Here is a 13,435-nt window from a genome sequence, read left to right on the forward strand (position 1 = left end):
ATACAAGATTTGACTCTGGCAAATCACTCCCTGATGACCAATTGCACTGAAATAACTCCAGATAAAACATTCTGGGTTTTTTTTTTCTTTTTTTTTTTTTCCCCTTTTAAATCAGAAAGTCTCCACAAATTGAAGTGGAAAAAACCCAAACAGATAAATCAGCTGGTAATGAGGTATTCCTGTTTACAGTATCCTGCATAAAGGAGGTTTTTGTAGGATTTGTTCTAACACAGCTTACTAGAGACATACCAACCTGAGACCTGTGAAAGCGGCGCCCAGAGTTAGCAGCTGTAGGATCCTTTACTGCTTAGCTGGGATTGATCATGCAATTGCCCACTGAAGATACACTTCAATTTTTATGATTTACCAGCATGACTTGCCGTTACCAGCACGTGTATTAGTGAAAACCACTTCAGTCACAAAAATACGAATTGTAATCCTACCACTGTGTAACGTACACAGTATACCCATTATACTACATGGCATAACCAAGCAGGGAATGAGAAAAGATCTGCAAGCAAGGAAAATGACTTAGCTGAACACATTTCATTTTCCAAATACATACACAAACCAAAACCAAAAATAGCTGCCATCATGCTTTACTGCAGCCTAGTTACAGTGCTATATGCTTCCCCTTTGGGGTTAATGTTGCAGGAAAATGGCTTTCACTGTAGCAGGGCAGGTTAGATTGGCATATCACTAAATATTTATAGCCAAGTATGAAAAATAACCGATAGAAAATATGAAACAACCTTTCTTCATCCAACAACCGAACATGGCAGTTTCTCCAGTGATTTTAAGGAGATGCAACCAGTTAGTACACACAGACTGTCTGCACAGAAAAACTGACCACCAGCACAGCTCTTTCAGCATAACTATTTCACAATAGCTATTATGGCAGAGCCCTTTTCACTCTGCTTCCTTTGTTCTTGAACAGTGTCTCCACATGGAGGAAATTATTGCTGAATAGCGGAAGTAAATCAGAACAATTACCATAGTAAAATGTCATTTTTACACGATTCTATATCTGGAATTATTAATATACTGAAAAGGCACCCATTTTCCTCTTTTAAACCTATACATTTCCTCTTTCAGTTTTACGTTCCACTGGTCAGAAACGCAGTTTTGTACAGTGTTGCAACAAACATAATTCATCATTACCACTGCAGTGAAGTGACTGACTTGATTCTCATCTCAGCTCTGTGCATTTTCATGGTGAATAAGTAAAATAAGTAGAGATGCCCAATGGGACATGAACAGAATCAGATTCTACAGCTCCACATTGATTAGAGCTAAGAAGAAAAATAGAAAAATGCAACTTTTCTTTTGACCGTAAATACATACCAGCTATTAGGAAAGCTAGCCACGCTCCAAGTTTTCTTCTGCTGCTGCTCAATCAGATCTGCTTAGAATTTGCACTTAACTGCCAGCTTAACCCTAAACACAGTCCTCTGTAATTAACTTCAACTTGATCCTAATGAAACATTTCCTGCTACCACTGTGCACGTTCTTTGAGCCTAAGAAGTATCAAAGTTCACAGTGTCATAAGAATGGTGTTCCCGCTTCAGGTTATGTGATGAGTTAGTTACTGGCCATGTGGCAATACACCTTCTGTCAACAGACTAGCTCCAGTTTACCCAGTACACACGACTGAACATCCAGGACCATGATACTGTGAAGACAAGTCAATCAGTTCTGAACCTTAAGAGACACAATTTAAATGAACTTAGTGCAAAAGAATACAAACAGCACATTCGATTTCAGTTTACATCAAAGCAGAAACTTTGCAGTTGTTGCCCAAAAGAAAAAGTAGCTGAAACACATGACAAGCATTCCTCCTTGCACAAAGAAACAGAATGTCATTTGGCAAACCACTATTCTGTGATTTGGAAGTCATCTCCTCTAACAATAAAAATCTGAAGAGAAGACTCTTGAGATCACCACTAATTAGAAAGGCAATTCAAGACTGCAGGACTAATATGACTTTGTCAGTGCTCAACAGTGAAGCATTGTAGAAGCAATCACTTTAAAACCACCCACAGCAAGCATGAAAATGTTCAATATGCTTGCACTGCAACACCAAGGTCATTTTTGAATTGAACACGTTTCAGAAAAAAAATGAGTTGTAAATAATTAACCAGCAAAAATACCCACAACTCAGGCCAACAGTTTAATTAAATATAGAGTTTATTCCAAGATGACTATTTCTTTCATTAACAGCAGCAGAATGTTTTTCAAGATCATCACTCACATCTTGAGACAAAAACCGGAAGCTATTACATATTCACTCCTGAAATACAATGTCAAACCTTATTGACCTTGAAAGTATATAAAGAAAGTCCTTATTTCCTTTGGATAAACAGTTACTATACAGTTTTCCAAGGTCTCTGTGCTGTTGGAGAATCCTGTAAAACACAAAAATGTTGGTAATTTATTAAAGAAGAAGCTGCTTTACTCAAATGTACATACTATTCTATCTCAACAGTTTTAACTCATCCCTTCCTTAAAAGCTAGTGTTTGAGTGGATTCCCCTCCTTAAAGCTATAAGTAATACAGAGGCCAAGATGCACCCGTTCATAATATTAAAATATACAGTAATTCATCTACTTTTCACACACTGACTCACACAGAAAACCTGATATGACTCCCCAGTCGTGAACCTTTTCCTCATCGTAACTAAACAGTAAGCAAGTTCCTAGCTGCAGGTTAAGTAAGCAGAGCTCTAAACTCTCACCTACGCCCAGCCCAAAACCTCTGCAAGCTTTTTACAAGACACACATAGGGATGTAAGTGACAGTAAGGACAATGTCCAAGCAACTAACTGGAATGAGAAATGAAATGAGGTCACCCACAGCATTTGACTTGAGTGTCAGCCCTAACTTGAATCATATCCACATAGTGCTTTAAGCTGATTACAGTGGGGATTTTTAGCTGCAGCTGCTTTTCTGCAGCACAGGCTTAAGCTTAGATTAATACAACTCATCAGCATCTAACAAAATCAATCTGTGTCACAAGTGTGAATTCATAAAGTAGCCATTTCTATTTGGACAAAGATAACTCCAGAAAGATTTCAAGCTTTTTAACACTTCTAGACAAAACAAGCCATCAGAGAAATACAGCAGTCCAGTATTTGCAAGTAATCTTTGCTAAACGCTACTACTTGCAGGTTGTGCCAGATACCAGGTGTGTCATACAGAATAACAACACATTTTTAATCTTGCAAATATTTTTATATTTTTAATTAGACAATTCATCAAGTTTCAACAGTCAACAACAATACAGACACTGACCACCTTATTCCACCTACCTTTACTTGGATATTGTGCAGTCTTCCATTTCCACCGCTTCAAAGCGTTTACATCCCAGGTGCCTGTGAGCGATCGCTCTTCCACTTCCATCACTGACCCTAATCCCTTTAGCAAAGACTGTGAGTAAAGAAAACACAGTTTATTGAGAATAGCATCACACCCACCAGTCTAGTACACAGTTAGACCAGAGTAGAACTTTCATCTCTAGCATTGATTTGTTAAACAGATCAGTAGAGACTTTAAAAATCTGCTAGGTCATGCAACACAAGGGCAACTACAGATTCACCAGGCTTCAAACTAAGAAGCTGAAGTACTGAGAGCTTCCTCTGTGTTGTAGCAAAGTTCAGAGCCTACTAATCTCTCCATTCAAGAGCTGAATCACACACTGCACTTTTAAAAACAAAACAGAGAACCCTACACCTTGTCCCCCATGTTTCTGTCATCAAAATCAAAACTTCATTTTAAAATAATAAACCCCTGCCATGTATTATAAAATAATCTGCTTCTATATGAAAGATCAAATAAACAAGAAACTGAAAATACACAGTACATGATGGAAGTGACCAAGGTTTCAACAACTTACAGAAATAAACTATAGAGGAAAGAAATATTTGTTTCCTTTAATCTTGTTCACATTTCATTAAGGATAGGTACAACTTGCAATAACTAAAGAAACAGGAAAACAGAATCCCACTCTCTGCATTGGTTAAGGTACTGCAGGAAGTGTTATACAACCAAGAGCTCAACAGAACCCATCCTACCGATATTTATGCAGATCTTCACACTGTGCCTGTGGCAACTTCATCTGAAGTAACAGCTTCTATGTTGCAAAGCTGCATAAAAATAAGACCTGCTTCCCTCTGAGAGGAAAGTTATACTAGTGTATTTTTGTATCCATCTTTTGTGGAGTCTCTAACACATGGGACGTTTAATTCCAGAACCAGTTCTCTCTGGAACAAAACCACCTCAAGTGGTATTCTCTCTCGAAGGATTAGATTTACCTTCAGATTTATTGTCACAGGTTGAGACAGCACAGGATCCTCTCCAACTTCATACAAATGCCTAATTCGTAGCAGGACACGACTGAAGTCTGCATCACCTTCCTTCTGTTTACCTTTAAAAGAAGAAAAACCTCAAACATTTTCTGACTTTAAAAACCAACTTTTAAACGTGTGGACTTTTTTTTAAGCTTTACACTCTCATAATTTGAACTTAATTCCCATTTTTTTAAATTAGCAACAGAACTAACATCAAGAAATACCCCTTTCCCACTACTGACAGGAAAGACACTAACAGGCATGATGAATACATGCAGGAGAAATATTTCACTATTTGAGTACAGAAATCATACAGTACAATTAACATTCTCTATAGAGGAATGTAATACTTTGAATACATCAAAGTACTAGCCACAGAAGACAGAAAGAAAAGAAAGCCAGCTTCTTTAGTGTAACATCCAGCCACCCTTTTGAAACGACCTACCCATGCGGATGCTGCGGACCTGCTCTGCATGATTAGAGCTATATCTCCACCCTGGAATGCTCAGAGTCTGGAGATGAAGATTAGGTGGGACAGTTACAGGTGAACTGTGGATTGAATTCTGCTGAAGTTGTCCATGTGGCTTCGGTTTCTCTCCTCCATGCAAAGTGAAACAAAGCAAACATCAAACATCCATCACACACACAAGCCTGGCTAGGGTACTGTGGAAGGGTAAAGAGACTTTTGCTTTTTCTGCCAAGGCAGATGCAAAGCAAATGCTAAGCTTTCTCCTCCAAGGCCTTCTAAGAGACAAAGCAGAAAACAGCATGATTTTAACTGCTGGAGAAGCGTACTTGAGCTTTCCATAAAGAAAATTTCACTGCAGCTTGAAGTTGCTACTCCACTACGAGTCAAACAAATATTTTTTAAAGGAATGACTTAAAAATGGTCATTAAGAACTCTGCATCCAGGAAGCTGATATATGGTACACTAGCTACTTTGCACTAATTCCCCGTGTGGACATTTTGTTCTCATTAGATGCCTTAAAATTTATACTCCTCTGAAAGTAGAGATAATTACATAACAAGAGAAACATTTCCTACACTTGGACAACATCCATGTTTGAAATTAATGCAAAGTAATTAGCAGGCTCTAAATCTGCCTCCTAATTCACTGTATACTAACTTTGCCACACAGGAGGCTTGAAGTCTGCGTTTACAAGTTTAACAGCATAAATCAGAGCAACATAAATAAGACACTCAGATGCTAAAGATAGCACAGGAGATGGAATGAGTTACCTGATAATGCTCCAAACATTACTACTGGCCTGTGTTCTAACGCCAGTCCACTTGTCCGATATAAAATATTGGCCACAGCCTTGGTTCCTAAAATAAGCCAAATCACAGGGCGAACCACTGAAGAGTCATTCAAAGTGAGATTGTAATTCAGGTCCCACTGAAGGTTGTTCCACAGTCTCCTGTGAAGCATCACCTGTATTGGAAAGGTAAGTGTCACAACAGTAATCAGACATCATGCTTTACTTATATTAGCAGCAGCCATAAAATTATGCTCTCCTAGAAAAAAATATTTTTATATGTTACCTCCACTTGTCCATTTCCTTGACTTGAGACACCGTGAGCTCTTTCTGCAAGCAGCATCAGCCTTGTGGTATCATCTTCAATGTAGGCAGTCTGGACCATAGGATAATAGTTCTGAAAACACACAGTAAATCACACAGTGATAATATTAACCCAGGTAACAGTAATGGAGAATGAAGATAAGACACAATTGACTTTGGATTACACCTTTGTGCCTACCCGAGCCACTGTGTTATTCACGTATGCCTTAAATGGCCTTTTCTGAATCTGATATCCATTGCTGTCAGTGTAGAGTAGCTGCCCAGTGTTCAAATTTGTGCTTGTTCTTAGAACTGCTTCACGATTTAATTCCAAAGGCCCAACGCTATATTCTTGCTCTATCCTATGGCAAAGCAACTTCCCATCGTAGCCTTCTGGTACTGTATACATCCTGGTATACACTGCATATATGTAATCCCGAGAAGTAACATTACTATAAAAATGAGAAATAAGATATGCAGAGTTTATAAAGTGGATCATTTGATTGGTTATGTCAAGACCTGCAAGTCATTCATGATGTCATTCTACACGTAGACAACTTTCTTGCCTGTCTTCTATGTATTTCATGTACATGTACAATTATTTTTAAATTCAATTTAATTTTCAAATGTACAGATATTCAACTGGAATAAGTGATATCCTACAATTTTCTTTAGTGTTGCAAGTGTAAAGAGGACTCTTCATTTGATTAGAGAGGTTCTGTTTTTCTCCAAATTAACAACAAATTTTAAAATAATTATGACTCCCCTAAGCAACACATTTACATTGTACAGAATACATGTATTTTTTTAATCTGGGCAACATTAATTTTGATGCAAGAATTCCACTGTTTTCCAAAGGTTCTTCTCAACTGCAATCCTTGTACAATGCCATGTAAAGCAATAGGCTTCCATCAAATAACCAGATTGAAAAGAGAGTGAAGGGGTTATAGACTGATATAATTTTAACACAGAAAAATAGCTAGTGCATCAGGGTCAGAGTGACCTTGTATAGGATTTATTTCTCCTTTCTCCAATTCGCTTGTGAGAAAGATATTCACAGTTAGAACAATGAACCATTATGTCCAAATTCCACCCATGTAAGATGATGTTAGCTGCAATTTTCATTGAATTGTATGGAACTTCCAACAGAAGTTGCACTACAAAATGAACCACAGAAGATAACTCTGAACAATCTTCACCTCCCCCTCCCTGCAGCAGTATGTGCTATTTAAAGGAGGTGCTTCCTCAGCACTACGTTTAGCAGATGCATGCTAGTTCTGTCTAAATCCTGAACAGTACACAGAGCTCACTGCTTAGGAGTAACTACACAGAATTAATCTCATACATATCTACAGAGAATTAAACATTCCAGTGAAGTGAAGCTGTAATGGTGTTGTACCTGTAGAAATACTGCCGTATCTCTGTTATCAAGTTTCCAGAAACCACTTCCAATCCCACTGCTTTTGATACTGGAACAGCTGAAGCATTTGGGGCAAATAAGTAGTTATCTGAAATGGGTCCTTTCATCACATCTCCATTCACATGGTACTCAAGGAACTCCTGGGTCAACTGGACAGTCCGGTTAGTCTCCCTGTGAATCCACAGACGAGGAAAAATTATACTACTTATAAACACATTTTGTACATAATAGATGCAAAGCTGAAGTGCAACAAGAATAAGGCTGGGCATGCAAGAAAAAAGTTAGTGTTTCCTTAAAGTGAATAACTGGTTTTATAGGATTTAGGACATGAGGACAGCAGAGAATTAAAGTGCTTCCCATTAAGACATCTGTCAGTGTGTAAATAAATGGAGTTTCTATGTCACCTTATACTTTTGTAAAACAGAAACATCTTAAGACAGAAACAACATCTACATTAGCTCATTGTTTTGATTGGTTGCTACATGATCAAAACCTACCCATCGCCCAAAAATGAGGTACAACACACCCTATTAATGAGTAATCAGGTTCATTTAACTGACTTTGTAGCTAGATAAATCAGCATGATGCAAGTTTCCATATTTAACACTGGTTACAAGTATAATGGTAACAGGATAGCAAAATTTAGACTTGCTCAGTACCTACTTTGTCTCCTCCTTTCTCCTCTGAAGCTTACAGTTTAGCTATTCGTGACTCCATATCACAGTCTTTGGAAAGTCACAGGAAGGCAATTTGAGATGCTACTACCCTCAGCTACTTGCTTTCTTCCTCTTTTGGAGCTTTGCCAGCAAACCAGGAAAAAATCACTTCATCTGGCATATAAATTTAAACTGTCAAGCATTTTAGCTAGTACAGCGACCTACAGATTGTAATGACTGAGGGGCAAAACATATCCAAGTCTTTTCTAGTACTCCTGTTAAGGGGTATTTCCAGTGCAGGGGCAGGACCTAGAAGTGTTGCAGCTAAACTTTATAAGGCTTCACAGTTGAAGATCCTAGCTTTTTTGACCTTTCCTCCCATTCTGAACTGACACCTCACTCTTGCCCATCAGCCCAAAGCAAAATTGCCGAAATGCAAACATTCTGGGCTTGCCTGAAGGCTTGTGAAGAAAGTGAATATCCCATTTCTCCTACACGCTGAATTCCAGCTCTTGCTGCCTGCCAGAACAGGATGGAGAAAAATAGAATTTGAATTTAAGTTTTTATTCTTCCTCATTATATTCCTTACTATATTCCTTATGGAGTCTGGAAACAGTTAGGGTCCAGAGGTACTTTGAGAAAGTACTTACTCCAGGGCTCTTCGTTAAAGCTCATCTGTACTTTTAAAGCCGAATTTAACTATACTGGAAAACAAGTTCTTGCTCTAGGAGGCAGAATGATGAACAAAAACACAAAGATGAAAGAGGTCTAGTAGTCACTACGCCATTGTCAAAGGGGTCAAATCTTCCATCAATACGTAGCTGACAATCTGAATCCTGAGCAGGCAAAAAGTAACACAGCTCCACTGAAGCTGAAAGAATTGGGCCAATTCGGATCAGCCAAGAAAGACAATCTGCAAACTCCAAATCTCACCTTGATTTTGATTGTTCTTCCATTTTATCGGCCTGATTAAATGGAATTTCCTTAGTTAAATGTTTCCTTTCAAAAAGTTTAGTAGTTTTCTACCATAGAAAGAGTGATACAGGACTTGCAAAACACTACTGATTACTAAGAGAAAGCTCTTGCTTTATCACTTAAGGCTCATTGTGTTGGCATAGTGTATGCACTTACTTATTTATTTTTAATACAAACATACATTCATAACCCTCTTTAGTTCTAAAAGTATAATAAGATTCTGCTACCTACTATCTAATACTGTGATAAGTCGTCTTAGACCGACTGCATGGTTAAACAGGACAACAACATTACGGAAATAGTATGGAATCACACCTACGCTAGTGTTGATGTTTCCTATAGAAAGGAGGACATTTGAATTTGAGATAAAAAAGAATTGTAAAGAATGTAAAGAACGTTTTGTTAGTTAAGTCTCAGAATTAAGGCACATGATACAGTCCGTGGATTTGTTTTTACAAAGGGCTTTACGGAATCCAAAACTTTATTAAAAACAAGGAGGCAATCTCACCTCTCTGTAATGCTGTGCATTATATTTGTGTTTTGGTCAAACAAAATCTGGTAGCAGTCGTTAGTCACAGGAAGCAACTGTTGACTTTGTTGATCTGCATGAGCTATGTCTTTTCGCTTGTACTTGACCGATCTTCCAATAAATGCAGACTGCTTCCCATTCGAGGGTTTAACGTTGTATTTTCTGTAGCTCAGACCACTTACTTCAACTAGAATATGCAGATCATAGGTAGAATGGGACTCTGCCGAGCTTTGAACCTGTATGTTAACACACACAACAATGCTCCATTACAGAAAATTAATTAGCAGGCAACTATCTTCATGTGTTGCAAGCCTTAAATTACAAAAATTAACTCCTACTTTAAAAATCAGTTTCTAAACATGCCATTCTTATAATTCTCAATTATAATGTTGATCCATGCTGCCTTTAATTGGGCATTTGGTGAACTTGGATTAAGCTTAGCCTTTCTAGTGAAGGAAAGAGGGTCACTAAGCAAATTACGAAGTTAGATCTTATTTTAATGTGAACACAGAATCATAGATCTTGATTTAAGATTGCATTGCAAGATGTCTGCATGAGCAGAAATAATCACAAATTAAACTAGTCAGTCAAATGACGGAAAAGAGGCTGGAACATAAGGGATGTGACTAGTGCAAGTATGAGAAAACTTGAGGCAAGAGGAGGAGGCACCCAGACATGCCCTCACCTTAAGCAAGGCACATTGAGAGGGAGGTAGAGATATGTGGTGTATTTTTGAACAGTAAACAGAACACCAGTGTCATTTAATATCAAAGTACCTTAAACAACAGTTTTTAAGCATCTTTCAATTACATGTATCGTGCTCATTAATGTTATATAATTCAGTACTACTTTCGGCTTGGGGCAAGAAAGTGGGACTGGATAAATACTGTACAGATTATATGGACAAAGAGGTTAGTTATGACTAACCAGCTATTAAAGCAAGTTGTCTGTACCTTCGCATTGTGGACCGGCACATGTCCAGTTACTCACACCGCAGACCTTCTAACCATAGTGGCATGAACAGGGCCTATTCCCATTCTCTCCCTTCACTATACAACTCGCATGCGATGCAGAAGGTGGCAGAGCACTTGCCAAGCCTCCATTCCTCTCAGCCACATACATCAGGGTTCTGAGCTAGAGATTTCTTTCTCTCAAAAGGAAGGAGTGTGTGATATGAATGCATTTTTAAACAGTACATACTGGCAGAAGACGACCCCAAACCACCTTCTCATTACTGGTAAAGAGATCTCAGTCAGCCTCAAGTGACTATCCACATGTGTATATGGGCAATTTCTAGCTGTCTCTGTACTCTAGAGAGTACAGACCAACTCTAGAACAGGGAACTTTGTCTTTTTAAAATAATTACAGCTTGACTTTAGGGCACCCTAAATCTTGAAATACAGGTCTCAAATACATGTCAATCTCCCTGTATCTTACAAGGCTAAAGTAATTCAGACAGCAGGACTTTTGAGAGGTAAGTAGCTGACAAGTAAGCATGACCATGTGCTAACCCAAGAGACTGATGGTTTCCAGATAAAGGCAGTATGGTCTTACGCCATCATCATGTACATATACAGGAACAGGAGACAGTTGTGTATCACTACCTGCCTACAATGTGCCTTGAGTGCCAGTCATAAGCCACAGAAAATAGAAACTCTGTCCAGCTGGTAGAACCTGCCGAGCTATCTGGCATCCCCGGGACAGAGGGGAGCACCTGGAATTGTGTCACACCTTACATGCAGAAGGCATTCCTACAGGTTTATCAAGCCATTGATGATGATGCACTCTTTACAGCAGATGCTCCTGAGAAAGGCTAGTGATAGCTTTCACTTGAGGCCACTTTCTTCCCTCCCAAGGAACAGCTGGTCTTGCCTTGGAACTTGGCTATGATAGAAAGAGCTGTCATGTGGCAGCTGACTGTCACCAGTTTCTTTTGGGCTTGTAACTAAGACCTACATTTCTTAAATCTCTTCTCCCCAAGGCAACCTCTCAATTGTGCAAACGATTGTCGATTGTAGGGCAGGGCTTCAATCAAAAAGGCTTGATTGGAAACAGTGTTTTTCATAGAAAGAAAAGCAAGATAAGAAGTGCCAGGTCACACACAGCAGGCACGCAAAGGACAACCCAAACACATTATAAGAGCAGGAAGCCCTTTTGGATATTAAAAAATAAAATAAAATAATCAAGTTGATAGAAGAGGCAAGTGAAAAAAAAACAAAACCCAACACACTTAAAGGAGGACTAGGAAAATCCCAGTTTGAACTAATACTTGTTTTCACTGTAATACTATATATTACCACACTTCGACGGGAGATAGGATCAAGTCAGTGAAAACTGGTAAGTGAGAGAACAGCAACAGAAAGAAACAAAGTTGCACTACCTGTGCAGGTACAGAATGTCCCAGTTCATCATATACACTCATTGCTAAGTGGCTGACAGAAACCGTGACAAACGTAGTGATGTTCCATGCCAGTGGATTATAGACAACAACATATTGGTCAACATCTATAGCACCTTTGTGAACACAAACAAAGCTATCAGTCACTAAAACTATATGTTTTTAAAATGTGACAGTAAAAAGTATTTGAGAGAACTGTCTAGGTACAATCATCTTACAAAATTTTACCATAAAACTCTGCAGTGAAACTTCATGATTCAAAAAAGGAAAACATTTTATAGTACTGCATAATAACCTCTTCTGCTTTATTCTTTAAAATAGACTCTTGAAAATTCTTTCACATTTTTTTACACAAGTTGGCAGTACACTATAGCAAGAAGATTTCTTAACTGTGATTGCACTTCCTACCATGTAATCTTACATTGCACAGTAAGGTTAGTTCAGTAATTACCCTGATCAGCACCTCTATCTCCCCTCTGTTTTACAGTTGAGGTCTGAATCTGGGACCTGGGTCTAATATATGCACTGGGGTAGGGTTCTGCCCTAACATCGATTTAAAGGTCTTGGTTTCAGATGCTTGAGATCTGAGAGCTCATGAATTCATCTGAGTTTGCCTCACGTCTAACAGGTCTCATAAGGCAAACAGGATTTTCCAGCCGTGGTTTATGAAACTTAGGTGGTACACAGTATGTTGATTATTTTGGAGGAAAACATGATAGCTTTCATAAGTTAGCCTAAAATTGGAAAAGCTGTGTTAAAAAGTACCTGGTATTCCTGAGTCTTTGACGTAAACAGAAGAATAGACCTCTCCGTTCTTCTTTGCATTGTTGATGTCTAAGATAATGGAAGCTATTAGCTTCTTTACGTTGAACATTCCATACATCAAGTTATTCATGTACATGTCCTTCACCTTGGGAGACTCTGTGCCTGTTATACCATCATGGTGCTGGACCTTATATTTAAGAGTAGTTTGAAAGTTCACAATGCAACAGGATGACAACTTCAGGTTTGCATTTGGTGAGGCAGACATGCTGGAGGGGAGGGATGCCATCCAGAGCGACCTGGACAGGCTGGAGGGGTGCGCCCAAGCCAACCTCATGCAGTTCAGCAAGGCCAAGTGCAAGGTCCTACATCTGGGTCAGGGCAATCCCAAGCACAAATACAGGCTTGGCAGGGAATGGCTGGAGAACAGCCCTTGAGGAGAAGGACCTGGGTGTGCTGATTGACCAGAAGCTCAGTATGAGCCAGCAATATGCAATCGCAGCCCAGAAGGCAAACCGCATCCTGGGCTGCATCAAAAGAAGTGTGGCCAGCAGGTCAAAGGAGGTGATTCTGCCCCTCTACTCCACTCTCGTGAGACCCCACCTGGAGTACTGCATCCAGCTCTGGAGTCCTCAACATAAGAAAGACATGGACCAGTTGGAGCGTGTCCAGAGGAGAGCCACGAGGATGATCCTAGGGCTGGAGCACCTCTCCTATGAGGAGAGGCTGAAAGAGTTGGGGCTGTTCAGCCTGGAGAAGAGAAGGCTCCAGGGAGATCTTATTGCGGCCCT

At 39.2% G+C, this 13,435-nt stretch overlaps 1 protein-coding gene across 1 annotated transcript in view; it reads right to left on the reverse strand.

The window, feature by feature from the left end:
- Positions 1-2,169: 2,169 nt before the first annotated feature.
- The window catches only part of MAN2B2 (mannosidase, alpha, class 2B, member 2), a 28,424-nt gene continuing 17,158 nt past the window's right edge, over positions 2,170-13,435 (reverse strand). The window contains exons 8-18 of the mRNA XM_009890532.1: positions 12,648-12,834; positions 11,865-11,998; positions 9,464-9,720; positions 7,304-7,495; positions 6,104-6,356; positions 5,888-5,998; positions 5,585-5,777; positions 4,791-4,943; positions 4,310-4,422; positions 3,308-3,425; positions 2,170-2,405 (exon numbers count right to left, since the gene is read on the reverse strand). Coding sequence (XP_009888834.1) covers positions 2,311-2,405; positions 3,308-3,425; positions 4,310-4,422; positions 4,791-4,943; positions 5,585-5,777; positions 5,888-5,998; positions 6,104-6,356; positions 7,304-7,495; positions 9,464-9,720; positions 11,865-11,998; positions 12,648-12,834 — 1,806 coding nt within the window. The 3' untranslated portion in view covers positions 2,170-2,310. The remainder of the gene's footprint in view (positions 2,406-3,307; positions 3,426-4,309; positions 4,423-4,790; positions 4,944-5,584; positions 5,778-5,887; positions 5,999-6,103; positions 6,357-7,303; positions 7,496-9,463; positions 9,721-11,864; positions 11,999-12,647; positions 12,835-13,435) is intronic.

Source organism: Charadrius vociferus, unplaced genomic scaffold (genome assembly GCF_000708025.1).
Source record: "Charadrius vociferus isolate BGI_N301 unplaced genomic scaffold, ASM70802v2 scaffold88, whole genome shotgun sequence".
Taxonomy (NCBI): domain Eukaryota; kingdom Metazoa; phylum Chordata; class Aves; order Charadriiformes; family Charadriidae; genus Charadrius; species Charadrius vociferus.